This window comes from Lethenteron reissneri, chromosome 69 (assembly GCF_015708825.2).
Source record: "Lethenteron reissneri isolate LAM-NWPU_2019-01 chromosome 69, ASM1570882v1, whole genome shotgun sequence".
In the NCBI taxonomy this organism is placed as follows: Eukaryota; Metazoa; Chordata; class Hyperoartia; order Petromyzontiformes; family Petromyzontidae; genus Lethenteron; species Lethenteron reissneri.
In genome coordinates, this window is record NC_083847.1 from 36427 (window position 1) to 54005 (window position 17579).

Sequence of the window (17579 nt, forward strand, 5' to 3'; positions counted from 1 at the left end):
TATAAGTGTAGTGTATCGTGTTGTGTATAGTGTAGTGTGTAGGTTAAACGTTGAGTTTTATAAGGGCACCACGGGGTGACCAGCCCCTCCCCACCCAGCCCCACCCCTCCCAATGCCCCACCCAGCCCCACCCTCCCCACCCAGCCCCTCCCCACCCTCCCACCCAGCCCCTCCCCACCCCTCTCCTCCCCACCCAGCCCCTCCCCACCCCACCCAGCCCCTCCCTCCCCACCCAGCCCCTCCTCACCCTCCCCTCTCCACCCAGCCCCTCCCCACCCCACCCCACCCAGCCCCTCCCTCCCCACCCAGCCCCTCCCACCCTCCCCTCTCCACCCAGCCCCTCCCCCAGTTCCATTTTGTGAATAAAACATTACCCGTCTCCTCATTGGCCCGAGTCGCAGCGGTGCCCCCCCCCCCACCACTAACCCCCCCCTCTACCAACCCCAACCCACCGCTCCCATTGGTCGGCGCCCCCGAGCCAATGGGAGGGCTCTGGTGGGGTGGGGCTATGCACGACAGACAAGCGATCCCTGGTGGGCAATGTGGAAACAGGACCCTGCGGGGTGGGCTGGTAGGAACGAACAATTGAATGGCTATAATAAAATTAAATGGCAAAAAGTGGCCGCCAGTAACCCCGCCCGGCCACCCGTGGCCCCGCCCCATCTCGGTGTCCCCGCCCCCAGCTCGTTGCCCCGCCCCTTACCGCCGTAACCCCGCCCCAACCCCACGTAGCCCCGCCCTCCACCTCGTGCCCACGCCCCCTGCCGCCGTTGCCCTGCCAGTCCGGCGTAGCCCCGCCCCCTGCCGCTGTAGCCCCGCCCAATACACCCCGAGCGGGGGAGAGATTCCCAGGCCTGGCTCGGCTGGAGAGCCGCCGACGAGGGGGGGGGGGGGGGTAGGGAGTTGTTTTTAATGTAAAAGCTTTAAATGTAAATGTTTCTATTAAAAAAACATCAGGGAATGTAACATTGTTAAACATTAACTCCCTTTCACACACGCGGGGGTACGATACGAAGGGAAAGTTTGACGCCTAGGTCTAGGCTTTAGGCCTAGCTGTAGGCTTTAGGCCGCCGTGAGTTAATTGTTAATATAAATGTTTTAATTATTTATGTAAAAGCTTTAAATGTAAATGTTTCTATTTAAAAGCATCAGGGAATGTAACATTGTTAAACATTAACTCCCTTTCACACACGCGGGGGTACGATATGAATGGAGAGTTTCAGGCCTAGTTCTAGGCTTTAGGCCTAGCTGTAGGCTTTAGGGCGCTGTGAGTTTTTAATTTAATTTCAAAGTTTTAATTAAAAGCTATCTCAGGGAATTATAAGGGAATGTTACACGTGTTTAGCCAGGAAAGCCTCATTAATTTAAATGTTTTAATTAAAAGCTATCTGAGGGAATTATAAGGGAATGTTACACTTGTTTAGCCAGGAAAGCGTCACTGAGTCTAAAGGTTTTTGTAGGGTTATGCCAAGTGTTTGCAGTAGGGGGTGATGTTGCTACACGGACGGACGGACGGACGGACAAACGGACGGACGATATAATCTATTGTAGGCTGGTCCACTTCGTTCCTACCAGTACTAATAATACGTTATACTGGTAGGAACGAAGTGGACCAGCCACCAATAGATTATTTCGTCCGTCCGTCCGTCTGTCCGTCCGACCGTCCGTCCGTGTAGCAACATCGCCCCCTACTGCAAACACTTGGCATGACCCTAAAAAAACCTTTAGACTCAGTGACGCTTTCCTGGCTAAACAAGTGTAACATTCCCTTATAATTCCCTCATATAGCTTTTAATTAAAACATTTAAATTAATGAGGCTTTCCTGGCTAAACACGTGTAACATTCCCTTATAATTCCCTGAGATAGCTTTTAATTAAAACTTTGAAATTCAATAAAAAAACTCACAGCACACTAAAGCCTACAGCTAGGCCTAAAGCCTAGAACTAGGTTTCGATTTAAAGCTTTCGTGACTGCAGGGATTCATCTTCTTGGTTCTTTCGGTAAAGTCACGTAGAAGGGAAGTAATAAAATAATAAAAATAAAACATAATAAAATCAAATAATTCTCACGACGTTTCGGCTACAACGGAAGCAGCCGTCTTCAGGTGAAGAATGAGACACTGTCAAGCTAGGAGCTTATATATAAGCTGAGTTGGAGGTGGAAGAAGAAGAGAGCCTTAACAAAAGAATGTGCATATCAAGTGGAATTTAGCATATTCATGGGAAAATGCGTAGGAGGTGGGCGGGGGGGTTTCAAAGTCATATTATGCCCATGCATTATGCAGGATCAGCAGCACCAAAGGGAGGGGGGGTAGCATTAACAAAGGGAGGGCATGTTAATAATATGTAGAAGCAATGAAACATGTGATTGGGAGAATGGTGGCAGGAGACCCGCAGCGGAGCAAATAATGCATTCCCTGTGGAGAACACAAGATACACAGTTAATGCCAGTGAGTGGACTGCGGTCTGAAAGTCACCATAAACGTGAACAACAATCAGTTAAGATCCGAAGTGGTTTATTACGTCCTTCCAATGATTGCTGAGCCAGAATCCATCTTCTCGGTTGAAATTGTCTCTGTGTTTGTATATGTTGATCGCCTCATGAACGAATCTCTCATGGTAGCCAGATGGCTTGCAGAGAACCTCTGTCTTGGAGAAGTCAATGTCATGTGAGCCCACTGAATTGTAACAGTGATCTGCCACGGCTGAGGTGTTTGTCCTACCATGTTTCAGGTCTGCTTTATGTTCACGGATGCGATCCGAGACATGTCGTTTGGTTTCTCCAATGTAACTGCTACCACAGAGGCAACTTAGTTTGTAGACGCCAGGGTACTGTATGTCTGGAACCACGTCTTTTACAGACGGGACCAGATCACGGATTTTATGTACTGTGTTGAATCGTACCTGAATCTTGTGTTTAATCAGGATTTTGGAGATCTTTTTTGTGACCCCAGCAATGTAGGGTAAGGTGATGGTTTTGAAAGGTTCCTCAGCAGGATCCTTCTTGACTGTTGGAGTGATGGCCTTGCGGATTGTGTAGTCGGAGTAACCATTATCCTCAAGAGCTTGGCGTACGTGTTTGAGTTCACTGGCAATGTGTTCCTGGTCGGAGATGCATTGGGTTCTATGGTATAGAGTCTTGATGAGGGAGTTCTTCTGGGATGGATGGTGGTGGGAATCCGGTTTTAGGTAGGCATCCGTATGGGTGGCTTTCCTGTAGACAGAATGGCTCATTGAACCATCAGGTCTCCTTTTAATTAGGACATCCAAAAAGGGTAGCTTGCCATCTTTTTCGACTTCCATGGTGAATCTGATGGCTGGGTGTATGGAATTGATGTGGTCGAGAAATTGGTCTAGAGCAGGCCGGCCATGTGGCCAGATGACAAAAGTGTCATCTACGTACCTCTTCCATAAGGTCGGGCATAGAGTGGCAGTCTTGATGGCGTCAGTCTCAAATTTCTCCATGAAAATGTTGGCTACAACCGGAGATAGGGGGGAGCCCATTGGGGTGCCCTCAGTTTGCTTGTAGAAGGTTCCATTCCAGGTGAAGTATGTATTGGTTAAGCAATGTCTCACCAGGGGGGTACCCCAGTATTCAGTCCTTGATGAACCAAGTCTTCAATGATTGCGATGGTGTCAGGCCTGAAACTCTCCCTTCGTATCGTACCCCCGCGTGTGTGAAAGGGAGTTAATGTTTAACAATGTTACATTCCCTCATGTTTTTAAATAGAAACATTTAAATTTAAAGCTTTTACATTAATAATTAAAACATTTAAATTAAAAATTAACTCACGGCGGCGTAAAGCCTACAGCTAGGCCTAAAACCTAGAACTAGGCCTGAAACTCTCCCTTCGTATCGTAACCCCGCGTGTGTGAAAGGGAGTTAATGTTTAACAATGTTACATTTCCTCATGTTTTTAAATAGAAACATTTACATTTAAAGCTTTTACATAAATCATTAAAACATTTAAATAAAAAATTAACTCACAGCGCCCTAAAGCCTACAGCTAGGCCTAAAGCCTAGAACTAGGCCTCAATCTCTCCCTTCGTATTGTCCGATTAGGTGTAGCAACATCGCCCCCTACTGCAAACACTTGGCAGGACCCTACAAAAACCTTCAGACTCAGTGGGGCTTTCCTGGCTAAACAAGTGTAATAATACATTATGTTTATATTCTTTGGTTATTCGTTCCTACCAGCCCACCCCGCAGGGTCCTGTTTTATTATTATATTATTTTATTTCTATTATTATTTCTATTTTTTTATGAATATTATTTCTATAATTTTTATTATTTATTTTTATTCTCACCTACGTGACTTTACCGAAAAAACCTAAGAGGATGAATCCTTGCAGTTACGAAAGCTTCAAATCCAGTGTGAAGCTGTTGTTCCTACATTGTATAACCACTGTGATAAGGAATCGAACTCTGCGCGTTGATCACAATGGAAAATCGACGAATCGCAAACTGTTAAACACCACGTGGGAATCGATATTCACAGCAGCCTCAGAGGAATCTAATAATTATAATCGACATAATTGAATCGACGACAAGAGAATCGATCCAACCGAGCGTTTTACAAAAAAACACAACCAAGGGCGTGGAATCGATCCGTCCAATTCGATTCCATCGATTCGACCGCTTAATCAAACCTAACCTTAAATGCGCGTGAATCGATTACGGGCGGTGTCGTTTGGTGTCGAATCGTAACGGGGGGGAATCGAATCGACCACCGGTCACCACCACCATCATCATCACTGCTCTTGAAGGGCAACTCGATTACGATGTTCTCCGCGATCGTTCGCTTCTCGTTACGTGAGCGATGCTGGCGAGCCGGCTCGAGGGGCATCACCGGGGCCGCCACGTGGAGGGGGAGGAGAGCAGAGGTCGTGCCGCGCGCTGTGAGTGATGTCCACCCGTCCCCTAGGTCGACTCAGCCTCAAATGAGTAGCTGGTGCGGTGTGTAAATATCGCCACTGGGGAGACAAAGACGGCCGGGCGTGGTGCTGGCCACCCAACGCAATCCTCGTGTGCTGTTCAGGCCTTGATCGGTTGCTGCTACTCGCTAACAGCACTTGCCTCTACAGTCTGGCAAGGCTACACGGGGGATCTTTGTCTTTGTGTGCGAGTTGGGGGGTGGGGGTGGTGAGCGGTGGCGCAGTGGTTAGCGCGCTGCGCAGTCTATGGACAGTGTTGAGTCTATGGGCAGTGCTGAGTCTATGGGCAGTGCTGAGTCTTTGGGTAGTGTTGAGTCTATGGGCAGTGTTGAGTCTATGGGCAGTGTTGAGTCTTTGGGCAGTGTTGAGTCTATGGGTAGTGTTGAGTCTATGGGTAGTGTTGAGTCTATGGGCAGTGTTGAGTCTATGGGCAGTGTTGAGTCTATGGGTAGTGCTGAGTCTATGGGTAGTGTTGAGTCTATGGGTAGTGTTGAGTCTATGGGCAGTGTTGAGTCTATGGGTAGTGTTGAGTCTATGGGTAGTGCTGAGTCTATGGGTAGTGTTGAGTCTATGGGCAGTGTTGAGTCTATGGGCAGTGTTGAGTCTATGGGCAGTGTTGAGTCTATGGGCAGTGTTGAGTCTATGGGTAGTGTTGAGTCTATGGGCAGTGTTGAGTCTATGGGCAGTGTTGAGTCTATGGGTAGTGTTGAGTCTATGGGTAGTGTTGAGTCTATGGGCAGTGCTGAGTCTATGGGCAGTGTTGAGCCTATGGGCAGTGTTGAGTCTATGGGTAGTGTTGAGTCTATGGGCAGTGTTGAGTCTATGTGCAGTGCTGAGTCTATGGGCAATGCTAGTCTATGGGTAGTGTTGAGTCTATGGGTAGTGTTGAGTCTATGGGTAGTGTTGAGTCTATGGGTAGTGTTGAGTCTATGGGCAGTGCTGAGTCTATGGGCAATGCTAGTCTATGGGTAGTGTTGAGTCTATGGGCAGTGTTGAGTCTATGGGCAGTGCTGAGTCTATGGGTAGTGTTGAGTCTATGGGCAGTGTTGAGTCTATGGGTAGTGTTGAGTCTATGGGCAGTGCTGAGTCTATGGTGCAGTGCTGAGTCTATGGGCAGTGTTGAGGCTATGGTGCAGTGTTGAGTCTATGGGCAGTGTTGAGTCTATGGGTAGCAGTGTTGCGTCTATGGTGCAGTGTTGAGTCTATGGGCAGTGTTGAGTCTATGGGCAGTGTTGAGTCTATGGGCGGTGTTGAGTCTGTGGGCAGTGTTGAGTCTCTGGGTAGTGTTAAGTCTATGGGCAGTGTTGAGTCTATGGGCAGTGTTGAGTCTATGGGTAGTGTTGAGTCTATGGGGCAGTATTGAGTCTATGGGCAGTGTTGAGTCTATGGGCAGTGTTGAGTCTATGGGCAGTGTTGAGTCTATGGGCAGTGCTGAGTCTATGGGCAGTGTTCAGTCTATGGGCAGTGCTGAGTCTATGGGCAGTGTTGAGTCTATGCGTAGTCTTGAGTCTATGGGCAGTGTTGAGTCTATGGGCAGTGTTGAGTCTATGGGCAGTGTTGAGTCTATGGGCAGTGTTGAGTCTTCTATGGGCAGTGTTGAGTCTATAGGCAGTGTTGAGTCTATGGGCAGTGTTAAGTCTATGGGTAGTGCTGAGTCTATGGGTAGTGCTGAGTCTATGGGTAGTGCTGAGTCTATGGGCAGTGTTGAGTCTATGGGCAGTGCTGAGTCTATGGGCAGTGTTGAGTCTATGGGCAGTGTTGAGTCTATGGGCAGTGTTGAGTCTATGGGCAGTGTGAGTCTATGGGCAGTGCTGAGTATATGGGCAGTGTTGAGTCTATGGGCAGTGTTGAGTCTATGGGTAGTGCTGAGTTCTAGGGGCAATGTTGAGTCATTGGCAGTGTTAGTCTATGGGTAGTGTTGAGTATATGGGCAGTGTTGGAGTCTATGGGCAGTGTTGAAGTCTATGGGCAGTGCTGAGTCTATGGGTAGTGTTGAGTCTATGGGTAGTGTTGAGTCTATGGGTAGTGCTGAGTCTATGGGTAGTGTTGAGTCTATGGGTAGTGTTGAGTCTATGGGCAGTGTTGAGTCTATGGGCAGTGCTGAGTCTATGGGCAGTGTTGAGTCTATGGGTAGTGTTGAGTCTATGGGTAGTGCTGAGTCTATGGGTGTGTTGAGTCTATGGGTAGTGTGAGTCTATGGGCAGGTGTGAGTCTATGGGTAGTGTTGAGTCTATGGGTAGTGCTGAGTTCTATGGGTAGTGTTGAGTCTATGGGTAGTGTTGAGTCTATGGGCAGTGTTGAGTCTATGGGTAGTGTTGAGTCTATGGGTAGTGCTGAGGTCTATGGGTAGTGTTGAGTCTATGGGCAGTGTTGAGTCTATGGCAGTGTTGAGTCTATGGGCAGTGTTGAGTCTATGGGCAGTGTTGAGTCTATGGGTAGTGTTGAGTCTATGGGCAGTGTTGAGTCTATGGGCAGTGTTGAGTCTATGGGTAGTGTTGAGTTATGGGCAGTGCTGAGTCTATGGGCAGTGTTGAGCCTATGGCAGTGTTGAGTCTATGGGTTAGTGTTGAGTCTATGGGCAGTGTTGAGTCTATGTGCAGTGCTGAGTCTATGGGCAATGCTAGTCTATGGGTAGTGTTGAGTCTATGGGTAGTGTTGAGTCTATGGGTTAGTGTTGAGGTCTATGGGTAGTGTTGAGTCTATGGGCAGTGCTGAGTCTATGGCAATGCTAGGTCTATGGGTAGTGTTGAGTCTTATGGGCAGTGTTGGTCTATGGGCAGTGCTGAGTCTATGGGTAGTGTTGAGTCTATGGGCAGTGTTGAGTCTATGGTAGTGTTGAGTCTATGGGCAGTGCTGAGTCTATGGTGCAGTGCTGAGTCTATGGGCAGTGTTGAGGCTATGGTGCAGTGTTGAGTCTATGGGCAGTGTTGAGTCTATGGGTAGCAGTGTTGCGTCTATGGTGCAGTGTTGAGTCTATGGGCAGTGTTGAGTATATGGGCGGTGTTGAGTCTGTGGGCAGTGTTGAGTCTCTGGGTAGTGTTAAGTCTATGGGCAGTGTTGAGTCTATGGGCAGTGTTGAGTCTATGGGCAGTGTTGAGTCTATGGGTAGTCTTGAGTCTATGGGGCAGTATTGAGTCTATGGGCAGTGTTGAGTCTATGGGCAGTGTTGAGTCTATGGGCAGTGTTGAGTCTATGGGCAGTGCTGAGTCTATGGGCAGTGTTCAGTCTATGGGCAGTGCTGAGTCTATGGGCAGTGTTGAGTCTATGCGTAGTCTTGAGGCTATGGGCAGTGTTGAGTCTATGGGCAGTGTTGAGTCTATGGGCAGTGTTGAGTCTATGGGCAGTGTTGAGTCTATGGGCAGTGTTGAGTCTATGGGCAGTGCTGAGTCTATGGGTAGTGTTGAGTCTATGGGCAGTGTTGAGTCTTCTATGGGCAGTGTTGAGTCTATGGGCAGTGTTGAGTCTATGGGCAGTGTTAAGTCTATGGGTAGTGCTGAGTCTATGGGTAGTGCTGAGTCTATGGGCAGTGTTGAGTCTATGGGCAGTGCTGAGTCTATGGGCAGTGTTGAGTCTATGGGCAGTGTTGAGTCTATGGGCAGTGTTGAGTCTATGGGCAGTGTTGAGTCTATGGGCAGTGCTGAGTCTATGGGCAGTGTTGAGTCTATGGGCAGTGTTGAGTCTATGGGTAGTGCTGAGTCTATGGGCAATGTTGAGTCTATGGGCAGTGTTAGTCTATGGGTAGTGTTGAGTCTATGGGCAGTGTTGAGTCTATGGGCAGTGTTGAGTCTATGGGCAGTGCTGAGTCTATGGGCAGTGTTGAGTCTATGGGCAGTGTTGAGTCTATGGGTAGTGCTGAGTCTATGGGCAATGTTGAGTCTATGGCAGTGTTAGTCTATGGGTAGTGTTGAGTCTATGGGCAGTGCTGAGTCTATGGGCAGTGTTGAGTCTATGGGCAGTGTTGAGTCTATGGGTAGTGTTGAGTCTATGGGCAGTGTTGAGTCTATGGGCAGTGTTAGTCTATGGGTAGTGCTGAGTCTATGGGCAGTGTTGAGTCTATGGGCAGTGTTGAGTCTATGGGCAGTGCTGAGTCTATGGGCAGTGTTGAGTCTGTGGGCAGTGCTGAGTCTGTGGGCAGTGCTGAGTCTATGGGCAGTGTTGAGTCTTTGGGTAGTGCTGAGTCTATGGGCAGGTGTGAGTCTATGGGCAGTGCTGAGTCTATGGGCAGTATTGAGTCTATGGGCATGTGTGAGTCTATGCGCAGTGTTGAGTCTATGCGCAGTGTTGAGTCTATGGGCAGTGTTGAGTCTATGGGCAGTGTTGAGTCTATGGGCGGTGTTGAGTCTATGCGCAGTGTTGAGTCTATGGGCAGTGTTGAGTCTATGGGCAGTGCTGAGTCAATGGGCAATGTTGAGTCTATGGGCAGTGTTGAGTCTATAAGCAGTGCTGAGTCAATTGGCAATGTTGAGTCTATGGGCAGTGTTGAGTCTATGGGGAGTGTTGAGTCTATGGGCAGTGTTGAGTCTATGGGCAGTGTTGAGTCTATGGGCAGTGTTGAGTCTATGCGCAGTGTTGAGTCTATGGGCAGTGTTGAGTCTATGGGTAGTGTTGAGTATATGGGCAGTGTTGAGTCTATGGGCAGTGTTGAGTCTATGGGCAGTGCTGAGTCTATGGGCAGTGTTGAGTCTATGGGCAGTGTTAGTCTATGGGCAATGTTAGTCTATGGCAGTGTTGAGTCTATGGGCAGTGTTAGTCTATGGGCAATGTTAGTCTATGGGCAGTGTTGAGTCTATGGGTAGTGCTGAGTCTATGGTAGGTGTTAGTCTATGGGCAGTGTTAGTCTATGGGCAGTGTTGAGTCTATGGGCAGTGTTGAGTCTATGTGCAGTGTTGAGTCTATGGGCAGTGTTGAGTCTATGGGCGGTGTTGAGTCTATGGGCGGTGTTGAGTCTATGGGCGGTGTTGAGTCTATGTGCAGTGTTGAGTCTATGGGCAGTGTTGAGTCTATGTGCAGTGTTGAGTCTATGGGCAGTGTTGAGTCTATGTGCAGTGTTGAGTCTATGGGCAGTGTTGAGTCTATGGGCAGTGTTGAGTCTATGGGCAGTGTTGAGTCTATGGGCGGTGTTGAGTCTATGTGCAGTGTTGAGTCTATGTGCAGTGTTGAGTCTATGTGCAGTGTTGAGTCTATGGGCAGTGTTGAGTCTATGGGCAGTGTTGAGTCTATGGGCAGTGTTGAGTCTATGGGCAGTGTTGAGTCTATGGCGGTGTTGAGTCTATGGGCGGTGTTGAGTCTATGTGCAGTGTTGAGTCTATGGGCAGTGTTGAGTCTATGGGCGGTGTTGAGTCTATGTGCAGTGTTGAGTCTATGTGCAGTGTTGAGTCTATGTGCAGTGTTGAGTCTATGGGCAGTGTTGAGTCTATGGGCGGTGTTGAGTCTATGGGCGGTGTTGAGTCTATGGGCAGTATGTATGTTGAACTTCTGTTGCACTGTACGTAGCACAAAATCGTGCTAATCGGAGGTGCAGGGGGGTAGGAAAGTCGTGTAATATTCTTCAAGGGCCATGCTTAAACTCGTTGTCTGCTATATCGATGTTTTTAAATCCTTTATATTAAGTTCGCTTGCTTGCTTAGGACCGTGCAAATCTTTCGGTCGTTTTTTAATCCACTTCCCGTGATCCAATCGAGCTGACATTTTCCACACAGACTCGTTGTGCGTGACAATTAATGTTCGTGAAAATTTTTTTCCAAAATTTTACACTTTTTAGGACAAAAATATTATATTTAATTACCAATTGCTTAATGATGCAATGCAATCATCTGACCCATAGGTGGCAGCCATCTCAAGCCAGAGGACGAGAGGACTCTAGCCGCCACGCATATAAAGGATTTATAGTGAAAAACTTTGTTTCTACGTGTTATACTTATTTTAGTCCTTGTTTTGCTACTGTTGCTAAAGCGTCCATCATCAGGTGGAACGGACGCTTGTGTTGCGATCGAAACGTCGTGCTATATTATTTTATCTGACTTTACCGAAAGAACCAAAGAGTATGGATTCCTGCAGTCACGAAAGCCTCAAATCGAGATTGAATCTCGGCACTGATAAGGGGTTGACGGGTCTGAGATGCAGAGCAGCACACGACTTCCAATTTCAAATTCAAGGTGGTGGGGGGGTCAAGCCAGCAGATACCCGCGTCAGGAGTAGTAGCAGCAGCGGGGGTCGTCTTGTATCGTCGCTGGTGGTGTCTCCTCTTTCGTATTTGTGGATCGGGGGCATCGTTACGTTGTCACACGTTGCTGCTGCTGTTGTTGTTGTTGCTGCTGTTGTTGCCGCTGCTGTTGTTGTTGCTGTTGTTGCTGCTGCTGTTGCTGTTGTTGCTGCTGCTGTTATTGTTGTTGCTGCTGCTGCTGTTGTTGATGTTGTTGTTGTTGCTGCTGCTGTTGCTGCTGCTGTTGCTGTTTTGCTGCTGCTGTTGTTGCTGCTGCTGTTGTTGCTGCTGCTGTTGTTGTTGCTGCTGTTGTTGTTGCGGTCTCAGTTCCTGGATGACCACAGTCGCCACGCTGCTACTGGAGAGGTGGTTCTTTTTTCATCGCACTTTTCCATTGGTGCATCATCGCCGATCCGCATCTGCTGCTGCTGCCCGTTGGTTTGTGCGGTGGATGCGGTGTGAGGGGTGCGGGACCATGAGGTGTGAGCACTGACGTTCTGTAGCGCAAGCGTGTTTGCGAATGCCGTATGATGTTTATATGGGCGCGCTCGTGTGTGCGTACGTGCACGCGTGTGTGTGCGTGAACACGTGTGTGTGTGTGTGTGCGTCTCACACTCACATGCGTGCGTACACGTGCGTGTGTGTGTGCGCGAACACGTGTGTTTGTGTGCGTGCATGGGCACGTGTGTGTGTGCGCGTGCGTCACACACACACATGCGCGCGTGCACACGCACAGCAAGTTGGCACAGTAGGGGGCACAGGTGGTGCATCAGCCAGTCATCTCAGTCAAGTCAACCCGTGGCACCTTCTGGGTCTGCCCTGTGATCTCTTGCCAGCGGGTGTTCGACACTTCACGTGGCCTAAACGTGCACATGGCCTGGCACAAGCGTCGCGGAGACGTTATCGCCACCGTGTGGCGAATGGCGGCTATTGTAGTTGTACACGCGCATTTGTGTGTGTGCGTACACGTGTGTGTGCGTGTGTGTGCGTACACGTGTGTGTGTGCGTACACGTGTGTGTGCGTGTGTGTGCATGTGTGTGTGCGTACACGTGTGTGTGTGCAAGTGTGTGCGTGTGTGTGTGTGTGCGTACACGTGTGTGTGTGTGCGTGTGTGCGTGCGTACACGTATGTGTACACGTGTGTGTGTGTGTGCGTGCGTACACGTATGTGTACACGTGTGTGTGTGAGTACGTGTGTGTGCGTGTGTACACGTGTGTGTGCGTGTGTACACGTGTGTGTGCGTGTGTACACGTGTGTGTGCGTGTGTACACGTGTGTGTGCGTACACGTGTGTGTGCATACACGTGTGTGTGTGTACACGCGTGCGTGTGTGTGAGTACGTGTGTGTGTGCGTGTGTACACGTGTGTGTGTGTGTGAGTACGTGTGTGTGCGTGTGTACACGTGTGTGTGTGTGTACACGCGTGCGTGTGTACACGTGTGTGCGTGTGTGTGTGCGTACGCGTGTGTGTGTGTACACGCGTGCGTGTGTACACGTGTGTGCGTGTGTGTGTGCGTACGCGTGTGTGTGTGTGTACACGTGTGTGTGCGTGTGTACACGTGTGTGTGCGCCTGTGACCAACTTGCATCTCGAAAGCTAAGCACGTCTGAGCCCGGATTGTGTCAAGTTGGGCGACGTCCTGCACCACGAGATTCCTTCCGACATTAGCAAGCCACGGGGAGCTACGCACTTTCAAGTCGTCACACTAACTTCTTCAGAACTGCTTTTCGCGCGTTCAGTTTGTCGTCCTTCCAGCCCGCCCGCCCGCCCGCACCTCCGTATTGGCGACGGTTTGTCTCCATACGTACGGCGCGAAAGAAGTCCAACTCGCTATACGTGCATTGCAGGTCATCTCACCTCTGTGGAAGCAGCAGCAGCAGCCGCCACGCCACCCGAGTGCAGTGTGCGCTCGCTTCCTGGCGGACAGCGCCACCGCGGACGCCTCGGTGCACGACCGAGTGATGCTGGTGCTGAAGGCGTATGACAAGGTGGACCCGCAGAAGGTGAGCGAGGGGACGAGCGGCGCGATGCCACGCAAACAAATTGCAAAGGTCCCCCGTGTAGCCCGTGGCAGGCTGTCGGGGCAAGTGCGGTTAGTCAGCAGCAGCGCCTGCGAAGGCCGGGGGTCGGGTGGGTCAGCACCACGCCCGGCCGCCTTTGTCTCCCCCAGCGGCGATGTTTACCGCGCACCGCACCGGGTACTCATTTGAGGCTGAGTCGACCTAGGGGGGAGGCCCAGGACGGCTTCAGATAATCGTCGGCGGTGTTGGACCGTGAGCGGGAATCGAACTTGTAACCTACAAATCTCTACACACGCATTCACATGCCTCTACACACACATTCACATGCCTCTACACACACTCACATGCCTCTACACACGTTCGTATATGTACACTCTCACTCGTACACATCTGTGTTACGCAACGCACAAAGACCACAAATATGGCCTTGAACATACTATCTTATTTGACAGGTACTATTCTACTTTACCGAGTGTTGACATCCCCAGCGTTTAACAGTACTCTCCTTTTTGTATTTGGATTGTCAACCAACACCGGGTACAACAACAACATGTGCACCTGTTGTTCTCTTTTAGCCCCGCCTACCCCCCCCCCAATACGTTCCACTCATTGGCTACCACATTCAGATAAGCCCCTCCCCCCTCCTCCCCCCTTAACTTGTATTTAAGAGCTTGTATCTTGGAATCTCTGCCTCACTTGATACAGCAAATCTGGCTGTGACGGTCCCACCTGAAGACGGAGATTTGTGTTGCCTCCGAAACTATTATTTATATACTATTTATTATGTTTACCTACGCGACTTTACCGAAAAAAGTATGAATCCTTGCAGTCACGAAAGCTTCAAATTGGCCTTGAACAGACTATGTTGGGGAAAGTGCGAGCCCCTAGTTACGTACACATGCACTCGCACACACGGTTACGTATCTTTACACACTCACGGTTACACGCACGCACACACGTGGCTGTGAATGTTCCTGTGTGCGGGGAGCGGTAGCGCAGCGGTGAGCGCGCCGCGCTACGAACCCGGCGACCCGAGTTCGGCTCCCGCTCGCGGCCAACACCGGTGACGATCGTCTGAACCGGTGCTGCGCCTCCCCTAGGTCGACTCGGCCTCAAATGAGTGTGTAAACATCGGGCCGGGCGTGGTGCTGGCCACCCACCCACCCCCTCGTGTGCCGTGCCGGCCTTCATAGGTGCTGCTACTCGCCCACAACATTTGCCCCCCACGCTACGGTCTGTTGAAGGCCACGCGGGCGATTCTTTGTCTTCGCAGCTAACGCTAGAGTCTCACTTCCTGAAAGACCTGGGCCTTGACAGCTTGGATCAAGTGGAGCTCATCATGGGCATCGAGGATGAGTTTGGTGAGAGATTGCGGAGAGACACAGACACTCGCACACAAAGGCAGAAGAAGCCGTGTAGCCTCGCACGGACTGTTGGGGCAAGTGCTGTTAGTGAGCAGCTGTGAAGGCCGACTTAGCACACGATGCGGCGGAGTCGTTAGCACCACGCACGGCCGCCTTTGTCTCCCCAGTGGCGACGTTTTGTACGCACCGCTACGCCAGGTACTCGTTTAATGCACGGGTGGAAAAAACCCGATTTTTGCAGCGGCAGGCATCGTGTTTTTTTCTTTAATACAATTGAACCCGATTTCGGGGAGTTAAAACCCGGTTTAATGAATACGAAGCTCTGATCCAAGGCTTAGGCTGCTTCCTCGTCGGTGCTGCTGTCGTATTCGGGGGGGGGCGTCGGGCACGGGGTAGTCGTAGAATGCGGCGGGCAGGTTGGTCGTGATGAACACGAGCTTCTCCTCCACAATCGTGGGCGCCGCCAGTGAGTTCCTTAGCTTGGGGAATGGATGAAGCCCATCGCTGAGAAGTGCGATTCTGCAATTAGAACCAATGAAACCGGATTTCTCCCAATCTCAGATGATCGGGATTAATATAAAAAGACAATTAAATCGGATTTCTCCCAATCTCAGATGATCGGGATTAATATAAAAAGACAATTAAATCGGATTTCTCCCAATCTCAGATGATCGGGTTTAATATAAAAAGACAATTAAATCGGATTTCTCTCAATCTCAGATGATCGGGTTTAATATAAAAAGACAATTAAATCGGATTTCTCCAATCTCAGATGATCGGGATTAATATAAAAAGACAATTAAATCGGATTTCTCCCAATCTCAGATGATCGGGATTAATATAAAAAGACAATTAAATCGGATTTCTCCTAATCTCAGATGATCGGGTTTAATATAAAAAGGCAATTTTTGTAAAAAACCCGACTGTGCCAGGTGTGACTGGTGCGTGTGGTGTGTCTGGGGTGATTGGGGTGCCTGGAGTGACTGGCATGTCTGCTGTGCCTGTAATATCTAGCGTGTCTGGTATGTCTGGTGTGCCTGCCGTGCCGACCGACATCCCCTTGTCTTTGCCGTCCCAGGTTTTGAAATCCCCGACTCGGACGCAGAGAAGCTGCTCACAGCTAAGGACGTCATCGCCTACGTCAGCAAGAAGCTCAGCGAGTAGCACGCCGGAGAGCCGGGGGGGGGTGGCGGCATCACCGGCGCGGCTTGAGGTGTGCGTCTCGCAAGGGCACGGCGACACGGCGACAAGCCGGCCAGCCGACACGGGCCCCGATGCTCTTTCACGTTGTGATCATCTTCAGCTTGGCGTGCCGCGCGCACGGAAGCTTACGAGCGACGCGTTGATTTTGCCGGTGTCAAAGTGGAGAAAACATGAGAATGTGTCGATTTAAAGCTTTCGTGACTGCAGGGATTCATCTTCTTGGTTCTTTCGGTAAAGTCACGTAGAATGGAAATAATACAATGATAAAAATAAAACATAATACAATAACTCACGGAGAATGGAAATAATAAAATATTTAAAATAAAACATTATTAAATAATTCTCAATTTTATTATGTTTTATTTTTATTATTTTATTACTTCTATTCTACGTGACTTTACGGAAATAACCAAGAAAATGAGAATGTGCTTTACGCTCTATGGCAATAAAATGGGATTCGTGTTAAGAGTTTCAAACACCAAATAAGGTGCCTTTTTCAAGGATTCGAGTTCCTGCATGAACCAGACGCAATTCCTTGCGGTGAACACGCAAACACAATCGCGTGGCTTTGATGACAATCTATGATGCATTCAATCTTGATTTGAAGTTTTCGTGACTGCAGGGATCCATACTCTTTGGTTCTTTCGGTAAAGTCACGTGGTCGTGTGTGTGCGTGTTTTTTTTCAGGGTGAAAATCGTCGTTAGCTTCGGCACTGAACAAGACGCACCTTTCACTATTTAAACAATAAAATCTGAACGCGAAAGAAACGCAGGGAGTCGCCGTTATATGTTATTGACCCGCACACAGACGATCCGAAGGTCACCCGTGGTTTGAATGTTTTTTATTCGTCTTCGTCCCCCTGTTTTGTTATCACAAGTTCCATAAATATTCTGAATTCCTCTGTTGATATGTAAACTCCTTTGTCAAGGCGATCTCCTCCTCTAACCCAGCTTAAATATACGCTGCCAAGCCTGGTGGTGTTCATTCGGACGCTGTCTTTCCGGCAGCCCTGTTCTTCACCTGAGGATGGCTGCTTGCGTTGTGGCCGAAACGTCGTGAGAATTGTATTTTATTACGTTTTATTTGTGTCTTGCGTGCGTTCCGGTGCATCCTATTCGAACCGTTCAAAAGTTCACACTTTCTGCTGATGGTGTGGTTGGCCCTGTCGGCGGCGGGAGGCGGCGTTTCCTCCAAACTTTAAAAGCCTCGGGACCGGACGGGCTTACATTTTTTGTTTTAAGCTCCGTCAAAACCCACCCGCCCCCACTGCACGAAGCACGCGTGGCCTCCTCCCTGTTCAATCGGTAGGCCAGAAGTGAAATTATAGTTTAGTTTTTCTCAGCGGGCCGGACTGTCGACGTGAGGCCCGCGTCGTCGTTGAGACTAGTGCTAGTCGCCATTTACACGGCGGTGAAGAGTCCGCTCGTTGTTGGGATGTTCAGACACCGCCAGCGTGGGTTGTTAATGCGCACGTTTTAAAAATTCATCTTCTTGGTTCTTTCGGTAAAGTCACGTAGACGGGAAATGAAACATAATAAAATACAATTCTCACGACGTTTCGGCCACAATGCAAGCAGCCGTCCTCAAGTGAAGAACAGGTCTGTCGAGAAGACAGCGTCTGAATGTCTTTCCGGCAGACCTGTTCTTCACCTGAGGACGGCTGCTTGCGTTGTGGCCGAAACGTCGTGAGAATTGTATTTTATTATGTTGTATTATTTTATTATTTCCCTTCTACGTGACTTTACCGAAAGAACCAAGAAGATGAATCCCTGCAGTCACGAAAGCTTTCAATCGAAATTTGTGAAGTCCCTTTGCTGCAACAGCTCACGGTTGAATCTCTTTCGCGCCGCACGT

General features: G+C 49.4%; 1 protein-coding gene across 2 annotated transcripts; it reads left to right on the forward strand.

Moving 5' to 3' along the window:
* The first annotated feature begins 4703 nt into the window (after positions 1–4703).
* Positions 4704–16492, forward strand: LOC133360613 (acyl carrier protein, mitochondrial-like). Of its 2 annotated transcripts, XM_061579407.1 has the most exons (5): positions 4705–4899; positions 12984–13139; positions 14431–14518; positions 15600–15734; positions 16412–16492. In XM_061579407.1, the coding sequence occupies exons 1-4, from the start codon at positions 4783–4785 to the stop codon at positions 15683–15685; spliced, it is 447 nt and encodes a 148-aa protein (XP_061435391.1). In that variant the 5' UTR covers positions 4705–4782; the 3' UTR covers positions 15686–15734; positions 16412–16492. The 2 variants fall into 2 exon arrangements, with proteins under 2 accessions (XP_061435393.1, XP_061435391.1); XM_061579409.1 differs by having other exon boundaries at positions 4704–4899; positions 15600–16492.
* Positions 16493–17579: the final 1087 nt, after the last annotated feature.

What these genes read in the sequence shown, in the direction of transcription:
- LOC133360613 (XM_061579409.1), top strand. Translation starts at nt 4,783, where the DNA reads ATGTTCTCCGCGATCGTTCGCTTCTCGTTACGTGAGCGATGCTGGCGA. An exon ending in CAGAGGTCGTGCCGCGCGCT is followed by an intron (nt 4,900 to 12,983) that starts GTGAGTGATGTC and finishes CGTGCATTGCAG; the next exon opens with GTCATCTCACCTCTGTGGAA. An exon ending in GGGCATCGAGGATGAGTTTG is followed by an intron (nt 14,519 to 15,599) that starts GTGAGAGATTGC and finishes TTGCCGTCCCAG; the next exon opens with GTTTTGAAATCCCCGACTCG.